Source organism: Pantherophis guttatus, chromosome 1, assembly GCF_059756535.1.
Source record: "Pantherophis guttatus breed Tessera chromosome 1, ASM5975653v1, whole genome shotgun sequence".
NCBI classification, from domain to species: Eukaryota; Metazoa; Chordata; class Lepidosauria; order Squamata; family Colubridae; genus Pantherophis; species Pantherophis guttatus.
The window spans coordinates 316,070,081-316,092,105 of NC_142063.1; the positions used below are offsets into that span (position 1 = coordinate 316,070,081).

The following is a 22,025-nucleotide window of genomic DNA, read 5'->3' on the forward strand; positions in this document are numbered from 1 at the left end:
AAGTGAGGTACAGCCTATTGCTTGCTTACTTGGTGAAGAGGAAACCCCCTTTCTTCTGCAATCACAATGGAACTATAGGGTACTAATAGGCCAATAAAAACAATCTATCAATCAGAATAGATCTGGAAGGAACAATTGCTTTCTACTTAACAGGATGACAAAGATGGAAAATACTAAGATATGGATTTCCCTTTCTAAAAAATCACCATGAGTGTCAAGTAGTGGATGAGACAGAGAAGGCCTCTCCTTCCCTACCAGCCCACTTGAATACCTGCATGGAATTCATGGTTCCTCTAGCTACCAGCTAGATTATTAAATATAATGCTGGCATTAACATACTTAAGTCTAAAAAAACAATTAAAAAGATTATGGAGGTGTCAGAAATTGGATGGCTGTATCTGCAATCTGACAATTTAACAGAAAGCTGTCTAAAATTGTTGCAATTTTACCTCAAAAGCAAATAGCACTGAACAGAAAAAGGGAAACCAAAATGTTCAAGGGCTTGAAACAAATCCATTTTAATCCATTTCGGAATATTTTCGTTTGGAAAAAAGATGAGCAAAAGGCAATATGTATAAATGGGTGTCTGTCTATATTACATGTATCTATTTATATACTGTATAGGCAGTGATGGCTAACCTTTTTTTCCTCGGGTGCCAAAAGTGTGTGCGCGTGCGCTATCGCATTTGTCCACACCCATAATGCAATGCCCCCACACGCGCCACGCCCATGTGCATGCAATCTCACCCCCACACTGCAGGCATGTGCAACCCCCCCCCCCCCGTGCATGCTGCGCAACACCCCCCCCCCCGTGCCCCATTTTGGGCCTAGCAGGCCTCCCTGAAACCTCCAGAGGTCGGAAACAGCCCGTTTCCAGACTTCTGGTAGGCCCATTTTTCGCCCTCCCAGAGCCTCCGCACGAGCCCTGTACTTACCTGGCATACAAAACAGGTCGTGTGGAGACTCCTGGGAGGGGAGGTGTAGCATGGGAATGCACGCATGTCTCCCGCATGCGCAGCAGAGATCCTAAAATCAGCTGGCCAGCGGGAGGCGCAGGCGCGGTGGGGCTGACCTAGGGCGACGGCTCGCATGCCCACAGAAATGGCTCCTCGTGCCACAGGTGGCATCCGTGCCATAGGTTCGCCATCACGGGTATATGGTGAAGAATAGAAATGGGGAGAGGTTTTATTACTTCTAAACCACATTCTAATTTAAGTTCTATGAAGCAATTGTTGAAACAAGCAGTATAAGAAAGTAGTAAGTGATCAAGATAAAATAGAAGTATTTTAGAGATACTTGAAAATACATGAGATCTTGCCATAAAAATATGAGAGCAAGTTTAAAGCCATTCTCCCCTTTTCTTTCTCCTACAGATTTTTATTTTTATTTATTTTTGAAATTTAGAAACTGCCCATCTCTCACATAGAGAGACTCTGGGCTGTGTACAGATAAAATGTTAAAAACATAAAAACTGAATATAAAATTTTAAAGTATAGGCAGAAACTGATGGTACGAGATGAATCTTCTCATTAGTACTAACATTATTGAAAAAGGTACATACCTTGACTTTTGGTTTGTACTAACTGGTGCTTTTCAACAAATCAAATTCAGTACAGATGCCTCCTCCTGCTGAACTCCAAGATTCATTCATATCTTAATGATCACTTCACTAACAACGATGTGAGTGGGAGGGAGGAAAAGGGAAAGGGGATAAAAACCTGCATTCAAAGGAAAACCAAAGAACTCTCCAGCTCTTTCTCATTTATCCTAAAAGACCCATTGTTGGAATGCCTGAACCCTTTTACTAGAGACCCAAGATATATTGTTTCCTTTATTTCTAGTATTTTATTAGAGAATTGTTTATGCAGAGGATTAGGTCAATATCTAAGAACAGCCCAATTCATTCAGAAACACTCAAGCAAGAAGAAAACCGTGTGTGTGTGCACACGCAAACAAGCACATATATGCTTGTGAGTATGTACTTGTGTGTGCTTATCTCTCTCATAACCATAGACATCAAAGTCTTTTGCAGGTATTCTTTCAGGAAGAAAAGCATGAAGGGAAAAAAAGAGGGAGTGGGAGAATTTATCCCAAAGAGATATCTTCAGTGTTAACCTGCATGCTTTAATTCTTCTCTTTAAGCAGGATTTCAATGACTTGATCATGTTTCTAGCCAACAGTCAAGATTTGAGAAGACTTGAATATTTAATTGTAAACTCCTTGGATAGACCTTTTAGTTTTCGCTTTGTAAACTAAAATCTTGAAAGGGGGAAATAATAATTATAATATGGTAATTGTAATGCTGGTGACAGTGACACTATTACACCACTACTAGTGGTAAAGATTATTCACTAATTATAAAATCTTGATATGTATGATTTTGCAGCGCATTCCTATGATTCTCACAATATTCTTTATCATCAGCACAAGAGGTATAAAAAGTCAGCATGAATTTATCATTAGAATCATCTGCTCTACAAGAAAGAGAAAAACATGAAGTTGACAATCACCATTTATTAACCTTTTCTTTTAATAACATTTTTCCCTTTTGACCTTAAGCTGCTTTGGCAGCCTTGTCACTGAAAAGCCAACTGAATATGCTTTAAATAAATGCAATTCTTCCAAACTTTGCATCTCCATGCAAAAACTTCTTTATATATAGTAAATTTATAGAATTACTGCCTCAAGACACAGTGATGGCCCCAAATTCAGATAGATTTAGAGGGACTACTTCATACTTGTCCTATAAGCTAAATGGACTATCAGGTTCACAGCACATGTTAGAGAAGGTAGACAATCGAGATTAAAAAATATAAATTAAATGGTTATGTAAGCCTGAGAATAGAAACACTGTAAAAAATACCCCATTGAAATGAAAAAAGAATATATCAGAAGTTGCATTCAGCTTTTCCCGTACGTTATTCCTATAATGCAAATCTTGTCCACCAACTAAGTATGATCCTCAGGAACCAAAAAAAAGAGCACATGGATGGCAATTTAGGAAACAGATCAAGCCTTTCTAGTCGTGATTGTGATCTTCTCAGAGACATCATGTACCCAAGAGAAGGCTGCATTAATCAATCTTTATTCTGATCTACCAAAGCCCTTCCGATTAATTTGTGTGAGGCACTTGCACTTAGAATCGTAGAATGGATAACAAATGAAAATGAAAAACAAAGACCTCATTCCCTGGAGGACCAAGCACAGAACATTGTTTTCCCTCCTGGTATTTCTTCTCATAACAACCTGTGAAGTAGGCTAGATTGACACAGAGGAGGATTACTCAGGGCAATCCATGCATTCATAGCTGACCTTGGACAAAAAGAAACTCTGATTTTCAGATTTTGCTAATGATTTTGCTAATCAAGATGTTATATATGGGATCTAAATTCCTTACCATATATATCCTACATTCTATTTAAAATTTCACAAATCTCTTTAGGGCCTGTACTTGGCTTTTGCACAATAACAGTGTATTTGTAACTCAGAATTAGAATTCTTCACAGATCGATAAACTCAACTATACAGTATATTTTATTTGCTAATAAAATCCAACTTGGGAAATTACTCAAGTACAAAGTCTAAAAGAGCTGATGTCAGCTAGACAAATATTTCACTTATACTAATACATGTGAAACTGTTCTGCCAGCTCACACACCCTCTTCTTCCACTAATATTTCAACCAACACAACATTCAGGTGGCTGTTTGTCAACTTTCAGACTGCATCCTGAGTGGATCAACAGCTTCCCCAGCCAGCTGTGGACATGTTTGGGGGATCAAATAGTTATTCACTGTCCATGCTACACACAAAAAATAGCTTTTGCATTCAGAGCTAAGACCGCTCAATATTTCTCTTTAGCAAAGAAATTAGAAAGTAAATACATATTTGTTTCCTAAGTATAGGCAAGATATATTTATGGAATCATTCTGGACAAGGATTTCCCAGTGTTCTATGATCCACATCATATTTTAAATCTGATCTTGCCTGGCATTGAGTTCGAACTACATAGTCAAAATCATCCAGCAATGGAGAAACTGCAATCTCAAACAAAACCAGATTTAGCAGTTAATATCATTTGCAATTTTCTTCAAACTGTTTTACTGATTCTGGTTTGTCATCTGAATGTAAAACTTTCTCAAAATATCTTAAAACAAAATTGGTTCTTTTGTCAGGATTTTGCCAAATGTACATCTAGTTGAACCAGCCAGTAGGATGCTTTGAGACATACCTTCTGAGAACTTATTTGTAAGGCACCACAAATTTCTATACTGAAATTTACCTGCTTACATAAAAGAAATAAACCTATTCACTTTAGTTCAGAAGTAATGCCAACACACCTCAATGTGTCCTATTCTTTTCTTTACCTTTTAGTCAGGTTTTTTTGACTTCTGACCTGGATTAGTCCCTGCAGTTTTCTTGCCAAGATTTTAAAAATGGCCTGCCATTGCCTGTTTCATAGGGCTGAGAGAGAATGACTGGGTCAAGGTCAACAGCTGGCTTCATGCCTAAGGCAGTACTAGAACTCACCCTCTCCTGGTTTCTAGTCTGACTCCTTAACTACTATGCCAAACTGGCTCTTCCATACAGAAATTAAGCAGTAAAAGACAGGTCAGATAATAACAGCAGTCACATTTTATCTATCAGATCTAACTTAGGGCTCTGAAGTACAAGAACTTGTAACATATTGACACAAAACCATACACAATTGAAAAGTGCAGTTTCCTGGATGAAAGTACAAGTGTCCTACTCTTAGCTAGGTAAAACAAAAAATCCTAAAAACTTGTTGTATTGCAATATTTCACTACATGGTGTCTAATGCACTTGCTGAAAATGACAGATTAACAACCTATACCAGTGATGGCTAACCTTTTTTGCACCGAGTGCTGAAACTGGAGCGTGCACACATGCCCATGTGCTGGAACCCGGAAGAGAGCAGCTGGCCGGTGAGCATGTGCGTGGCAGCCAGTTGCTCTTCCGGGTTCCGTCACACACATGCACACTGGCCAGCTGCTCTGTTCTGGGTTCCAGCACACACATGCGCACCACACAACTGGTCTTCGAAGACCAGCTGACCAGCGCGCATGCATGTGCCAGAACCCAGAAGAGAGCAGCTGGCCGGTGTGCTTGCACGCTGGACCAGCTGGCCAGCAACGAAACCCAGAAGAGCAGCTGGTGACGGCACGCGTGCCCACAGAGAGGGCTCTGCATGCCACCTCTGGTATGTGTGTCATAGGTTCACCATCACAGACCTATACCATCCATCCATCCATCCATCCATCTAATTTAGAAAGCCACCCATCTCACACAAACTCTGTGTGGTGTACAAGATTAAAAGTAAACAAACTCCCAAACATAACACCCTAGAACCCAAGAATAACCCATTAACTATTGAACCCTTATAGATAGTAGCACAATTCAACTTCACTATGAACCCAGTGCCTGGGGGAACAGCCAGGTCTTCAATGATTTGTTAGAGATTCAGAGGATTGGAGCCATCAAAATCTTGGAATCTAGAAATAATAAGAAAAGACATCCCTCATTCTGATTTTTTAAAGAACAGTATTTCCATCTTGCCAAAGATATAAGTAGGATTCTAAACATTATTTCACAATGCATTGTATTTATAAAAACACAAGGTAAGCATGTACATCTCAAATTCATTTTACATCCCAGCTTAGATGTTCAATCAATGTAATTAAACTATTACCAGATTGCATTATCTTATTTAGCTCTAGATTTGAGATCAAAAAGCAACTGCATTTCTTTTCACATAGCAACTAGTACTCCATATACTAAAACATGGCTATAGCAGCGGCTCAACTAAGCTGTTTAAAAATAAATTAGCAAACTATAAAAATAAACAGTCACATACATATGGAGTCAATTATGAATTAATTCTAAATTTTGTGCTGAAATACTGTCTATGACCTTATACATAAATAAGCATGATTAAAAAAACATAATATTGCAACAGACAGAAGGCCAGAGATTAAGTGTTCAATAAGCATAGCCAAATGCAAAATAAGGGATGAAAAGGAAGTATGTGCAGATGCAGGGTAGAGAGAAAAGCAAAGGTGGAAAATTAGACTCTTCGTAACAGGTGAAACGACTGACACTGAGTTTGTGAGTTGTGTTATTTGAAGCTGCAGGATGTCAGAACAAGGGGTGAAGAAAGGAGAAAGAAAACATCATTCAGTAATAAACTTGTTCTTATGCTTCCTTTGGTACCTTCATTCATCAAAATTTAGAATACTTTAGACAACATGCAAGCACAGCACTTCCTTGTTTAATAATTGTTTTAGTTTAAAATTGTCTATTTTCTGGCCTACACACACATCTACAACTCAATGGCACCTTAAAGCAGTTGCATCTGCTTTTTCTATATTCATGTGGAGGCCTAAAAAAAAGGTCAGCTGCTTTCATGAACAGCTGACAGAAATTAAGTTCATATAAAATCCAAAGCATTTTTCTGAATAATTTTTGAAATGTGGATAGTCGTGTTAATTTACGTGCTTAGGTACAGAGAAAACAAGAATAAAGGTCGCTACCAAGGGAGCTCAGATAGACCTGGAGCTGGCATTGGGCCAAATAGCAGCCCACTGTTGCTGGGCAGATCAAGAGCTTGCTCTATGTCGCCATCTGGAACCCATGCTATTGCAGGTAATTCCTCCAAAATCTGGCATTGCAGACTGCCCTGAGGCAGAAGGTTGCGAACCTGCATGCTCCTTGCCCTGGAGGCTCCTCTTTTTCTTATCAGCCTCCCTCTGGGCTTTCTGGATGGTCCTCTCTATGGCTTTGTGCCTCTCGTTCTGAGGCCTTAGAGGCTTTTTTAGGTGGCTTACTTGTTTGTGCCTGAGCCTTGCCACACCTTGAGGATCTTGACCAGAGGTGGGTTTCAGCAGGTTCTGACCAGTTCTGGAGAACCAGTAGCGGAAATTTTGAGTAGTTTGGAGAACTGGTAGTAAAAATTCTGACTGGCCCCGCCCCCATCTATTCTCTGCCTCCCAAGTCCCAGCTGATCCCTTCCCCTGCCACGCCCACCAAGTCATGTCACGCCCACCAAGCCAGACCCACAGAACCGGTAGTAAAAATATTTGAAACCCATCACTGGTCTTGACCCATAAGGTCCTGCCTCATGGTCACTATCCTGTCAGGAAGACCTGACCTTGAACTGGATCGGGTATGCCCAGGAAAGGCAGCGGCCACTTTGGAAACCCTGAAGAAGGATTCTAGGCCTGGTGACACATGCTATTGTCCCTGTCTGTGCCTGTAGCCATACTAAGCTCAAAGAGCCAAACGTACCAAATTGGGCCCCTTCTGTAGTGTGCCTCGGTTGTGGCTCCAAGAGGGATGGGCAGCCGAGGCTTCAATTCAAATCAATCCGCTAATAGTGACATTAAAGGGAAACAGGCCTTTAAGCCTCTGGGCCCAGCATCGCGGAGCTATGCTCATGAACGCTGGCCCTGCACTCAATTATCAGAGCTCGGCTGTTCTGTAAAGACTGTACCTCAAGTCTCTTTGTTGGAGTAGTCTTACTGGCTATTCAAAATGGTGCCGATCTGCCACACCGCGTCCTCCAGGCTAGCACTATGGAACCAGGCTCATGGGCACTGCCTTCTGTTTTAGCTTCAAAATGTGCCGATCCGTCTTGCCGTGCCCTCCAGGCTAGCACTACGGAGCCATGCTCGTGGGTGCTGCCTTTGTGGAGCAAATGGGGCCAAATCCTCAGGTCCCTGATGGGTCAGCAGTTCGGGGCAACGCCCGTGAGCGCTGCCCTGAGATCTGCCAGCTGGCAAGTCTCTTCGCCGCCCATGCGGCCTTCAGCGGGCTTGGGCTGAGTCACCCTTCACGCTGGAATAAGTTGGGAGGTTCAACCAGCCGAACTGGGAGCCGTCCCTGACAATCTTTGAAAGAGTTGTCCAAGTTTGTAGTTGGAAATAGTCAGGAATGGTCAGCTCGATAAAACACGTCTGTCCAGCTAGAGCAAGCCTAAAAGCTGGGAGGCAAGAAGAAGAGGCATGGTTTAACAAATTGCAGACTCAGTCCATCTGCTGACAGATGGAGTTAACTCATTCCTGGCTGCTGTTTCTACTGGTATGGAGAATTATTGGTGCTCTGAAATCCATACATCTAGAGGTCATCAGGTTGAGAAAGGCTGACAATTCTCTTGAGGTTTAGATTGGGGAGTTTACCAACTCCCATGGACATATCGATTATTGATCCTGGAATATTTTGCATAAATATAAAGTTTAAAAGTTTAAAAAATAGTAGTCTAGCCAGAGCTTTGGATCTTTTGTGAGAGGTCACTGTGAAAATGTCTTATTCTTAATCCTGAAATATTTTTTAAAAGTTTAATTTTTTATATGTTAAGTGCGCGTTCACATTTTTGTTTTGCACTAGGTGAACCAGTTGTTAAATTATGTGAAGTCCACCTCTGGTTATCTTCCATAGTCTTCTTAAAAATTGAGTGTGAATAGATTGCTCTGTACATTTGGCCACTGAAATAATACTGAAAGCTGAATAGACCAAATTTGCTGTGGTAGGAGAAACTCACAAAAGAAAAATCAAATTTAAAAATGGACTGGATCTGCCCAGGAACTGCAGAGAAAAATAATTTTTAAAAATTAGAAAGAATCTTTTGGGGGAAGGCAGTTTGAAAAGATTGGAGGACGGTTACAATCTAACCCATCATCCAGAACAAAGCTACTATTAGGAGGTGCCCTTCATCTACCACCCCACATTATCCAGATATTCAGAACATGTACTCTTCTGATTTATGTACAGTATTATGGGAAAGCAGAACTGAGTATCACCAAAACAGCAATGGCATCTGTATTAAAACTTCTGATGGCCAATCCAGTTATAATTACCAACCATTTATCTAAGTCACTTAGCAGAACAGATTTACAGGGGAATATTCATTTCAATGACATTTATTTTCATTTTGTAGGAAGTTAGCACCCACCTCTCTCCTAGAAGAATGAGATATTTTAGAAAATGTTAAAAAGGCAGAATATTATATTTCCCTGGATGAGAAAAGGAGAAACATGTTTTAAAGACAAAGCAGCTCCCTGCAGCTCTCTGTCCCACCCCCCACTTGTCAATGGGCCATTAAGGCCTGAGCCAGTCAATTCTACATAACAAAGAACTATCTACTTCAGGCAGAGCCATAATAGGAATCCCAAAGCCCTTTCGTTACATCAGACAGCAAGGCTCAACCAAGCCTGGGAGGGAGACAGTCTACAAAGTTAGCTAAGACCCCCGCCCCCTGGGAGTCTGACCACCAATCGGAGTGCATTTCTTACACAGGAACAGGAAGCTCTAGGGTGGGGCCCAACAGAGGGCATAAAACCAAGGCACTTTCAGCATCTCTGCCCTTTTCTGCTCAGGAACTCAAGCCATGTGATCCTGTCCACCATTAAACCATCTTTCCAAACAGTTTCCATGTTTCCAATGTCTTTTTCCCCACTTGGAACTGAACCCAGATGGAAATTTCTTCTAACGATTTGTTTTTCTGCCCTTTTGTACCTCAAAAAAAGATTTGTATTTCTGTTACAACCAAGAAAAAAATTGCGATGAGTAAGGTGACTTAGATCTAAGGTGCAAAATTCAGTAGAGGCAACCCTAGTACTGATCTTACCTTTCTGGCTGCTTGTTTTAATATTTAATGTATTCAGTATTTTTAATATTTTCTATCTATACAATTTTAATTGTAAGCTATCCAGAATTGCTTTTCAGAGAGAGATGAGAAGCATATACATTTAAGTATTTTTTAAAAAAACCTAGAAAACAATAATAATAAAAAATCTACCAGGGATTTATTGTTATTTATTTATTTATATCTCACCTTTATTATTTTTATAAATAACTCAAAGCAGCAAACATATCGAACTTTCTTCCTATTTTTCCCACAACAACCTTGTCAGGTGGATTGGGTTGAGATGAGTAACTGGCCAAAAGTCATCCAAGCTGGCTTTCTTGGCACTCTCCCATTTGGCCTAGAAGATGTCTAAATTCCCATCCAAACCTGATTCTAACCAGAAAAACATAATTATTTTTGAAAAATTTATTGTTACAGAGAAAGAATGCCTAAATGAAAAGAAATTACAAACTATTCTTTTTTGCCATACATTCCTATCCACTACTGGTCTGGTTTATATAAACTATCAACTGCAATTCTCAACTCACAAGTACACTTCAATGAGTTCAGTGGGATTCACTCCTATATGATAATAAAGTGCTACAGCTTAAGATACATATTGAATATATCATAGGCAATTCCATGGCCTTCTTGCAGATACTTTTAAAAATAATTTCTACAGAAAAAAATCATAACAGATTGCCTTGAAGTGATGCAGGCTAGAGATCTAACATTACATTGCAACTTCTGACTAAGAACAGCTCATCAAGATTTCCAGCAGAATTCCTTTCTAAATCAGTTACCAAAGATGCATTCAGCTAGAAATGCTACGGACTGAACATGGGACCTTATATACATAAAGCATGAACATCTGTTATTTTCCCACTTGATCTTTTAAGTAATCAATAACATTTAAAAGACAAAGCAAAACAAAATGGACGTTGGTCTTACCTGATACGTCCATTCTCGTTGTAGGGAAACGTCTGTCACTCTGGGGTTCGACGTTCCATGCAGCATGTGACCGAGTCCTATAAATTAACATAGCTCCGCCCTCTTGGCCCAGTGTTTCGGCGAGGGCGTTGCGTAGACTGACGTGTCTCCCTAGAACGAGAAAGAATTAGTACACCTCCCACCCCTTAGACCCATCAGGGAAGGCGTGACAAACGTTTCCCTACAACGAGAAGGGACGTATCAGGTAAGACCAACGTCCATTCTCCGTAATGAGGGAAACGTCTGTCACTCTGGGGACATACCAGAGCTGAATGTCCTCCAGGGCGGGAGAAAGAAAAACCGGATCTGCCGAAGTCACGGGCGATGAACCGCCTGCAGGACCCAACAGCCAAAAGCAGCGTCTGATGAGGCAAAGGAATCCACCCGGTAATGCCTGATGAACGGCGTGAGAGATGTCCAAGTGGCCGCAGGACAGACTTCTTCCAATGGAGCGCGGGTAACCCAGGCTGCAGAAGTTGCGGCACTCCGGGTGGAATGTGACGTAATTCGAGGAGGAACCAGCAGACCGAGACGCTGGTAAGCCGTCGCGATGATGGCCCGAAGCCAGCGGCCCAGAGTAGGTCCCGAGACCCAAGTACCAATGGAGTCCGACTGGAACGATACAAACAGGGCTTCCGTCTTACGGAAAGAGCTTGTCCGCGAAATATAAATCTGGAGGGCTCGTCGTACGTCCAGAGTGTGCCAGGAACGTTCGAGGTGATGAGACGGACGGGGACAGAAGTTAGGGAGGACCAGTTCTTGAGATCGATGAAAAAGGGAGTTCACTTTGGGGAGAAAGGCCGGGTCAAGGCGGAGAACCACTCTGTCCTTGTGGAAAATACAAAGGTGCTGGCGAATGGAGAGAGCTTCCAACTCTGAAATACGACGAGCCGAGGTGATCGCCACCAAGAATAACACTTTGAACGATAGAAAATGCAAAGAAACCTCGCGGAGAGGCTCAAACGGAGAATCCATAAGAGCCCGAAGGACAGAATTCAAATTCCAGGTAGGAAACCTGTGGACCACTGGAGACCGCAAATTAGTCGCTCCACGCATGAAAGTCCTGATGAGCGGATGACGGGCGAGAGAGTCTTTAGATCCACATGTTAGGACCGTAGAAAGAGCAGCCACCTGCCGGCGCAGGGTAGAGGGGACCAAACCAGCATCAAAACCCTCCAGTAGAAAGGAAAGAACTGCAGTGACAGAAGCAGTGAGAGGATCTACTGTGTTCCGCCGACACCAGGAAGAAAAAGCGGTCCATGTCGCCTCATAGATGCGCGTGGTAGAACCACGGCGGGCAGCCTGCATAATGGAGATGACTCGCGTAGGAACGCAGGCATTGGTCAGAAGGCGCCGCTCAGCCTCTAAGCGGTCAATTGGAGGCTCGACGGATCCGGATGCTGGAGCGCCCCCTGGGAGAGAGAGAGAGAGGCTCGAGGAATGCGCCATAGAGCTGCTACCGACAGGGAGCGGAGATCCGCATACCACGGTTGACGAGACCAATGCGGGGCAATGAGAATCAGTTCTGCCCTCTCTTCCAGGAGTTTCCGAATCACCTTCGCCAGAAGTGGCAGAGGGGGGAACGCATAGAGGAGGCCGGAAGACCAGGGACTGCGGAGAGCGTTCGTGGCTTCCATCCGAGGATCCGGATAGCAGGAGAAGAACCAAGGAACCCAGCGGTTCGATGAGGAGGCGAACAAATCGACAACAGGCGTCCCAAACCTGTCGATGATCTTCTGAAATAGGGCCTGTGGAATGCTCCATTCCCCGGGATCCAGTATGTGGTGACTGAGGGCATCCGCCTGAATGTTTAAGGCCCCCGAAAAGTAGTCTGCTCTGAGGGACCGGAGGTGACGTTCGGCCCATAAGCCCAGACGCAGAGACTCCGTTAGAAGCAACCGGGAATGAGTGCCCCCCTGCCTGTTGATGTGGGCCTTTGTAGAAATATTGTCCGTCAGGACAAGGAGGTCCTGGCCCTCCATGAGATGCTGAAAATGAAGGAGAGCTAGACGGACCGCTCGCAGTTCCAAAAAATTGATGTTGTTTTGACGTTCTCGCACCGTCCAAAGGCCCTGGGCCTCATGGTGAAGAAGATGGGCCCCCCAGCCCAGAAGGCTGGCATCTGTCACCAGCGATAGGCGGTGAGGTTCCCGAAAGAAGCTGCCTCGTGCGATGGCGTCTGAAGTCCACCACCGAAGGGAAGCAGAAACTTGCGGGGACAACCGAAGAGGACGAGAGAAGAACTGCGGCCGGCCCGTTGGAGAGGGAGCAGAAACCACTGGAGCTGTCTGCTGTGTAATTGAGACCAGGGAACTATTCCAAAGGTGGAGACCATTTTGCCCAATAAACGGGAAAGCTTTAGTGCTGAAGAAGAACCCTCCCCCAAACACTGAGACGCTAGAGAAGAAAGACTGACCTGGCGCTCTGGGGAGAGAGAAACTATAGAAGAAACTGTGTCAATAGAAGCCCCCAAGTGGATAATACGGGGACCAGGGATAAGCTGGCTCTTGTCCCAGTTAATCGAGAAGCCATGAGCCTGCAAAATGGATAGGACAGAAGACAAATCCTGCTGGGCCAAACAGGAAGAAGAGGACAGAACCAAAATGTCATCTAAATAAAATTGCAAACGTATAGAGAGGGTCCGAATATGCCCAATGAGGGCGGCCATAATCTTAGTGAAGACCCTCAGAGCAGAAGAAAGACCGAAGGGGAGAGCCCTATACTGGTAATGCCGTCCTAAAAAACTAAAACGGAGATACTGACGGTGGGAAGGAGCAATACGTATGTGAAGGTATGCCTCGGTTAAATCTATAGAGGAGAGCCAATCCCCTGGGTGAATACATTCCAAAATGGTGGACAAAGAATGCATTTTGAACCGACGGTAAGTAACATACCGGTTCAAAGCCTTCAAATCTAAGATGGGACGCCACACACCCCCTCCCGAGGACTTCTTAACAAGAAACAAACGGGAATAAAAACCCTGGCCCCACTGCTCCCGAGGGACTTCCTGGATGGCCCTAATGTCTAAAAGATGGGAAATAGCCGAAGACACCAAGGCCCTCTTAGCGACATCCCGGGAAACGGGACAGGGAAGAAAAACAGAAGGAGGAGGGGAAAGGAACTCTAGATAAAGTCCGGACCTAATGGTAGACAGGACCCAGGCATCAGAGGTAGAAACCTCCCACTGATGGAGAAAAAGAGACAAGCGTCCCCCAATGGGAGCAGAATTAGCGGGATCTACGTTGGAAATGACCCCTGCCCCCCCGGAAGGAACGCCTAGGAAAGAACCTGTTTCCCTGTCTAACCTGGTTGTCCTGGGAGTGGAATCTCGCAGGAAAGGGACATTGGAAGCAGTGTTGGTAAGTACCCGAGTCGGGAGCATGAAAGGACTGGTTCCGTGGGAGAGCTGAAAAACAAGAATCAGAGCGTCTGGAAACCAAAGGAAGAATCTTACGTCGGTCTCTCGTCTCCAAAAGAAGAGGTTCCAATGGAGGTCCGAACAAAGAGCCTGCAGTATAAGAAGCGGAAGCCAGTTGCCACTTGCTTCGCATGTCGGCATTCCAGTTGCGTAGCCACAGGAGACAATGCGAAGTCACGTTAGAACTTAGGGCTTTTGCCGCAAATCTAGTCACGTTAAGAGTGGCGTCCGCTGAATACTCAAGGGCTGCTGCGATTTTGTTCAAATCCTGACGAGACCGCGAGTCGGAAGGCTGAATACGGTCCTGAAGCTGCTTGATCCATAACAGCGCGGCTCTGTTGAAAAACGAGGCCGATGACGAGGCCTTGATGACCCAGGCAGCCGCCTGGTGCCCCTTGACCAAAGTCTTCTCAGCCCTGCGATCTTCCAGACGCAAAGAGTCCTCGGGAGGACCAGCGGGATGAGAGGAATTGCACAGAGCCACTATTGGGGCGTCCACCGGAGGAGGCTGCAACAAATCCGCCAGGGTGGGAGCAGAATTGTACAGTCTCTTGTCAAGGCTATTTGGACTAGGGCCAGCCCCTGGTAAATTCCACTGGCGTTGAAGTACATCCAAGAAGAGCTTGGGAGCCGGGATAGTGTCCAGGTCGACCGCAGGCTCCGCAAAGACAGCCGAAGCTGGATCAGGAATAACGGGATCCGGTGGAGCAGAAGAAACATTGCCCAGACGAGTAGTCACTATTGCTTTACGTAACAATGAACGAAAAAGCTGCGGCTTGAAAAGCCCAATGAAAGGAGTTTGATCAGAAACCGGTCCCTCGTCATCGGATAGGGCCGAATCAGGAACCTCATCCAACTCAGACAGAGAAGCGTGGTCCGGAGAAGCAACGGAATCCGCCGGATCTAGTTCAGACACAGAATCTCCGGCTGGGTCTGGTTGATGATGTTGCAAAAGACGAGGTTCAGGATCGGGATTGCTTTGTTGTAGACACTGGGCAAGTCCTTGTTTAATGACCCTAGCCAGCATAAGCTCAAAGGCCTCTGGAATGGGTGGAGCAAACACCACAGGAGGAGCCAAAGGGGTTGGGTCGTCCGTGACTGTCCCCTGGGGAGCCTCAGTATTAGGAATTGTTTGAAACAGAGGCTCAGAGCCAGGTAAATGAGGCGGCTCAGCCGCAATGGAACCATCTGGCGAAAGCTCCTGGGCAGCACTAGATGCTAATGATGGAGCTGGAGACCGAGCCCTTGAGGAAACAACTGGCGCATTAGAATTGGCCTGTTCAACGTGAGACTGGGCTTTGGTAAAGGCCTTTTCGATGGCCTTGTGGCGCCGCTGCTCATCCTTAGAAATTGCAGAGGCAGGTTTGGTGGATTTGCCCCGATGGGACTTGGGCTGCTTAGGGGAGGGACCCTCCAACGGATCATCCTGAGCCGGTGTCTTTGAAGCTCTGCTCGAATGTTGTGAGGCAGATTGATGTTTAGCCGCCATTTTAGGAGTCGCAGCAAGCAAGCAGGTCAAAATGGCTGCTGACACTAATAGCTATTTGCCGCCGCTGTATTGAAACGGAAAAGGGGCCAAAACCCAGCTCTGAAGCCTGTAGCAAGGATCACTGGGTCAGCGATCCAGGCGGCAATAGGAAGATCGCTAGCTCAAGGCTATTACTGCGATCGCGGCTAAGAAGCAATCCGGGCTGTCAGTCACTTTGAAATAACACCGCCAGCCGAAGGGCTGTTAAAGCGGCAATCGGGAGAGCGCGAGAGAGCCGAAGCTGGGAATGAGGCTCGATCGCAGACCCACAGGCCGAGTAGCGATCCAGGAGCGCTCTCCCCACTGTAAATAGCTGCCAAATTCAAAGAGTCTTACCCTATGGCTGGAGGCTTCAGGCGAAAGGGTGCGCAAAAAGCGCCGCCGCGCTCAACCCGATGGCTGAGGGGAGCGCGAGGCGGCGAATGCAGTGCTGACAAGTGAGATAGGCAAAAAAACAAATAAGAGGGAGGAAGAATCCAAAAATTGAAAAACAGGAACAATTAGGTTGCAGCAGGAGACGAATGAAAATGGCTACAAGGGAGACACGACCGGTCAGCATAGACCGAGTCGAAACACTGGGCCAAGAGGGCGGAGCTATGTTAATTTATAGGACTCGGTCACATGCTGCATGGAACGTTGAACCCCAGAGTGACAGACGTTTCCCTCATTACGGAGAACAAAAGCTGGCTGGTGATGCTGAAATAACATACAGCCAGAGGAAACCCTCTCCCTCATTGTAATTGTTCTGAGTATATTTAATGTTCAACTATGCTGAGAATCTGATTCATTTTATCATTTTTGAGAGGTTTTGAGGTAGAAAAAAGGATAGCTCTTGTACGTACTGTACTGTTTTTCAGCCAAATTTTTACTGTGTGGACTTCAGCCTCTGGCCATACTTTTCCCCAAGAAAAGCCCTAATGTGTGAAGTGAGCATTACATTCTCTGCAAAGCACTTCATACCAAAAGGAGAAATCTAACAGGAGGAGAAATCTAACAGGCAATCTGAGTCTTTCATACCCATTTCTCTACAGCAATTCCTAACCTCAGGAACAGGACAGAATTCTAGAGATCCAAAGTGCCAGCATCAATATCCAGGGCCCCAATTAAAAGTTCAGTAGTTTTAAAGTATTTTATATTTTTAATGCTCAAGAATTTCTGAATTCCAGGAGCTACACACTGACATTTAAGTATACTGGATTCAATATTATATTTAACCAACGTTTCTTTGATCCTGATCTGGGATCATGGTTTACATCATTCTTGCCCAGAATTCCCAGTTAGCTTGACCTTTGACAGTATTATAAGCTTCTATAAGTATATTCCTAACATGTTTGTTGGAGAATACTAGGGTTGTGGTTTTTTTACAAACTATTTCTTTTTCTGGATTTGTGGGAAATATTTCTTTAGCTAGATACTCTTTGAGCATTTTAATTGTACTGGTCTTTGACTGTAATACTTCATTCATTCTTTCATCCATCCATCCATCCATCCATCCATCCATCCATTCAATCAATGATAAAAAGTCATGAATCTAGTTCAAGTTAACTTTTTCACTTTTGATTTCTATTAATTTTTTAATTCTTCTAAAATAACTCCAGGACAGAAACTGGAATTGGAATTATTCAGTTCTGGATTATGACTAGCATATGATTGCCTTCAGGCTAGCTAACAAGACATTTACTAGTAGTTCAATTATCCAGATACAGAAGCATGTGTGTAAACACATGACTAGCAAAACAAAGGGTTCTCATTACAAGCAATACCTGCTACAAACAGCTGCTGAGAAAAGTTCCTTTGCAAACCACATTCAACAAGATAACTTCACAGGACATAATAAACTATATTGTGGGAAAGTCTACAGGCCAGTCATGCTTAGTCTCTACACACCAGCTTATACTCTTAAGCAAATTTGTATTATCTCTTCTTTTCCTAGATACCAAATCTAACTATTGTTTACTTCTGTTTTTACCATACATACTGACTTATGTGATTTAAGTTGAATCAGGATGAAGTTTTATATTTCACAATATGTATTCGTGAAAAGTTGCAATTTCCCAAAATCTCAAAGAAGGGTGGGGCAAAACGTCAAATCAATGAACTGAATTGTTGATTTGAACTTTAGCCTGTGGCTAAAAGCCTGATGCAGACTTCATTGAAACCAATTAAAGGGAGGGCTTATTGCAAAGAAAATGTTGGTAATTTAGCTAATGATATAGACTAAAAATATAATAAAAATGTTGCTGTTGAAAAACAATATTTAAAGAGGGAAACCTCATCCATTAGTAAAATGTAAAGGTCCTCAAATACTCCAAAGTTGAATCTGAACAGGGTTTTTTTTTTGCATATGTAAGGGCACAGGGCACGGGGCAGGTTCTTAATGCTTTTCCTTTCTTTTGGTATTCCTGATATTTCTGACATCACAAAGCAGTGTCATCTTCTTTATGTGCTGGAATTTATAGGAGATTAAACTATTGGATTGAAATCTTGAGTACTCATGAAGGCAGATTTATTATAGATATGTCTTAATCATAATAATGTTTACTCTATAGTGTTTACAGCAATAAAAATATTTCAATTTTCTGCTTGCAACCACATTTATATAACAATGCAAGTTTTCTAAATAGCAAACCTTTAAAAATAAATTAAAACACTTAAACCTTAAGTAGAATTGCTATTGTTTATTCTTAATGCAAAAGAGGACTTTGAACACATACATTGCCATACTGATGCATAAAGATGCTTCAGCTACTTCTGGTACAGAGACAGCAATTAATATTGGGGGGGGGGGGATCAAAAGCAATCCTCCTATATGGTAAATTTTCTGGTGCAATATTTTTTGGCAGAAGATCTATGGACACTGATGCAAAATGGACAACTTATTAAGTTCAGTGGAGATTTGAATATCAGAACTTTGTGACAAATGATTCACAAATAGTATTTCTTATACATCTGCATTTTCTTCTTTCTGATGTCATTCATTTTTCCCATGTAGCATCACTCAATCAGACAAAGTGCAAAATACTATGTGAGTTAATAATGTATTCTGTGTTTAAATAATAAAAAAGCATTTTCTAAAATATCTACTTGTCTGGCTTCAGATAAAGCACCTAAAAGTTACTATTTATGCATGCCAGAAGTACTGGTGGCTTGCTTATTAACATTGGTCATAATGCTAGTGTTCTGTTTCCTTTTTTTAAAAAACAGTTTATCTGAAAAGGAGCTTTAATAAGTATTTGATATGAGAAACTTTCACAGGGGTAGTGTTACGATATTAAACTAAGTTTTAGAAGAAGTCCTAGTGAGTCTCTCGCAGCCCAACCCACTTCACAAAACTGTTATGAGACAGAACTCTATATAAACTGCTTTGAGCTCATGAAGAAAACATAGGATAAAATGCTGACAAACAAATAAATAGCAATAGCACTTAGACTTATATACAGCTTCATAGTGCTTTACAGCCCTCTCTAAGTGGTTAACAGAGTCATCATATTGCCCCCAACAATTTGCACCCTCATGTTACTGACCTTGGAATGGATGGAAGGCTAAACCCATGAGAATCAAACTGCTAGCAGGCAGCAGAATTGGCCCGCAATGTTGCATTCTAACCACTGCGCTACCTCATCTCTTCAAATATAAGACCAATCTACCTAAATGGTTTCAAGATAGCAGATATCCTTTTTCCTCTTTTTTTTCTCCCAGCGTTTTAGCTCCAAACACTTCTAGACAAAACTGCTTATTGAATATGGGATAGTACTTAGCATGACTAAATTGATTTTAGCAGAAACAACAAAAATGTTCATTGTAATGATGAATTTAACCTATTGTATAGTTGGTTTTCAATGTTAAGATTCCATTTTCATTAAATGGCATGCTGGGATATTATTACAGATCCACTAACAATGACAGTATAACCAGAATTATTTATCAGTTCATAGATGAGGATGATGAGTTGAAAAAAAGATGGCTTGATTAATGTCACCTAATGAGCTCAGAACAAAGAAGAAAGCTGACTGCAAAGATCTACTGTAATTTGAAATATATTATTGACGATGAAATGTTTATGCCTATTGCCTTTAACTGTACAGTAACAACATACTGCATTGTGTTATTTACTGAAAGGATTCTGATTTAAAACTTAACTTCTCAGCTTTCCCACTATAAAGGCACAATTTGAACTTAGACTTTCTAGTTGAAAGGTCAGTGTTTTTGAAAAATTCCTACTGCAACATAGCAATTTTGAGGGAGACGAACAAATGAGCAACAAATAAACATTTACTGCATCTCATGTTGATTACAAGGAAAGTACCTCATGCTGCTTTTCGTGAACTACAGTCATTTCCTAAACCTTATCAGAAATTCTTTCATGAGATCTGTAATTTGCTTGAATGAATTTACCATACTGTTAATCTTATAAAGGCAATGAAAGTACAGGTAGTACTCGACTTACAATTATTCATTTAGTAACTATTCTCCATAAGTTATATTATAGCACTGGAAAAAGTGATTTACAACCTGTTTTCACACTTACAAGCAATCATGTGATCAAAATTCAGGTGCTTGACAAGTGGCGGTATTTTTAACAGTTGTGCTGTCCCTGAGTCATGTGATCACCATTTGTAACATTCCTGGCCAGCAAAATGACTGGCCCAAGGTCACCCAATTGACTTCATGCCTATGGTGGGACTAGAAATCATGGTTTCCTTGTTTCTAGTACGAATCTTTAATGGTTACACCAACAGGCTCTTCCCTGCAGAAATGAAGGAGTAAAAGGCAAATCAGCCAATAACAGCAGAGGTCACATTTTAGCAGCTCTAAGCAACTAGTGCCCTTTGAAGTACAAAAACTTGTAATTTATTGATACAAAACCATCTGCAATAGAACCATGAAGTTTTCTGGATGAAAGTACTAGTGTTTTGATGCCACTGTGATAAAGACCCCAGTTTCAATAACTTCCATTATTTCCAACTGTTCCATTTTATATCTTTCCTAGAATACATACAATCCCCATCTTAAAACTGCTTGAATGGGGACAGAACTGCTTCTTTTTTCATTTATTCCTCATAAATCTACACCTCAAGAAGAGAAGTATTAATTCAGAAATGGACCAGCTAAAAGATTTTGAATATTAGTTGGTGAAAAGGCAAAAGAATACACTATCACTTTATTTCTCTTTAAGAATATTTTTTTCGTTTTCAGGTCCTGAATTACGGTACTACAAAGCCTACTGATATGCCTTAGCTGTAGAATAATCCTTTTTAAGTTGAAGTGGTCAGTTCCTTGCCTCCTTAGACCTCTGTGCACTAAGATAGGGATAGAATCCCAGTTCCGAACACAAAAAATGTATTTTTTTTTCTTGGACTACAAGGCAAGGTGGAGGTGGTATGGGTTGATAAGGGAGGATTTCTCTGCTCAAATTTCAAAAGATTCATACCATGGAAACCAAGTGAGAGAGGGGAAGAGAATAATCCATTTAAATTCTTGAATAACCATAGTCCAAGCCTGAAAAAAATGAAGAGTGATACAGTCTCTTTCAAACCCCAATCATTGAAAGGTTTGCAGTAATCCAGATAAAAGATATGATGGAGACTGAACCAGTCTCTTAGCATCCTAAAATTCTAATGCAGACAAGTTCACTCTCAATGCTATGGATGAAGCATTTTAAAACAAAGCAACTACTAAACAGAATTCTGTTTCTAGGAAAAAAATGGTCTACCAAATTTAGAAATGATCTAAAAATTAATAATAATGGGAACAAATTTTATTCAAAAATTCACGTGTATGTCAGCTCCCCAACATATTTTGGGCAGGGATTATGCTGACATAAACAGCATTTTACAATTACATTATCATCCAGTTCTTGTGACAGATATTACAACTTTCTCCATGTTATGTTCTTTATCATCGGTCAATGAAAGCTAAGCACAGGGGTGGGAGGAATCATGATGATGTTATAGCACAAGAAAAGTAAGTTATGTATTATTATTTTTTAAAAGTATTTGACATACAGGATTTGTCTTTTCACTGAAACCCTGTTCTTCCATAATTTATTTAGAAAAAGTAAAATAAAATGTTCCTAAAATCTTTCTTTTTAACTCCAAACACATAACCATTTTACTTTTGTGACAATAACACTGGAGTAGTTTGTCACTGCCTTCTTGTGAGATATTTTCAATTTCTTATCATTTTTGCAACATTGGATTTCCAAATGATCACCCATCCATTGACTAAGATGCAAACCTTTAAAATTTTGCAAAATTAGTCAATGTTAACTAAGTGCTCCCATCAGTGGGACCATTTCTAACATTAGCAACTGTCTGCAGATGCCAAGCACCTGAAAAATTGATCAACAACTTGGTCATTATTCTAGCCACTCAGAGAAGAACAATGAGTAACAATTGTTAACTTAAAGAATTAGTATCTAAAATTGATTCTTCTTCCCCAATCCCT

At 42.0% G+C, this 22,025-nt stretch overlaps 1 protein-coding gene across 8 annotated transcripts in view; it reads right to left on the reverse strand.

Annotated features, from left to right (window-relative positions):
* The window catches only part of BCL11A (BCL11 transcription factor A), a 222,148-nt gene that overhangs the window by 98,222 nt on the left and 101,901 nt on the right, over nt 1-22,025 (reverse strand). For 2 of the 8 annotated variants that reach the window (XM_034427321.3, XM_034427319.3), the window contains exon 3: nt 10,594-10,743. The exons of 5 other annotated variants lie outside the window; for them this stretch is intronic. In XM_034427321.3, the coding sequence (XP_034283212.1) occupies nt 10,594-10,743 (150 nt within the window). Of the gene's footprint in view, nt 1-935; nt 10,543-10,593; nt 10,744-22,025 lie in introns of those variants that run through there. One more of the 8 variants, XM_060692612.2, reaches the window with a different exon arrangement.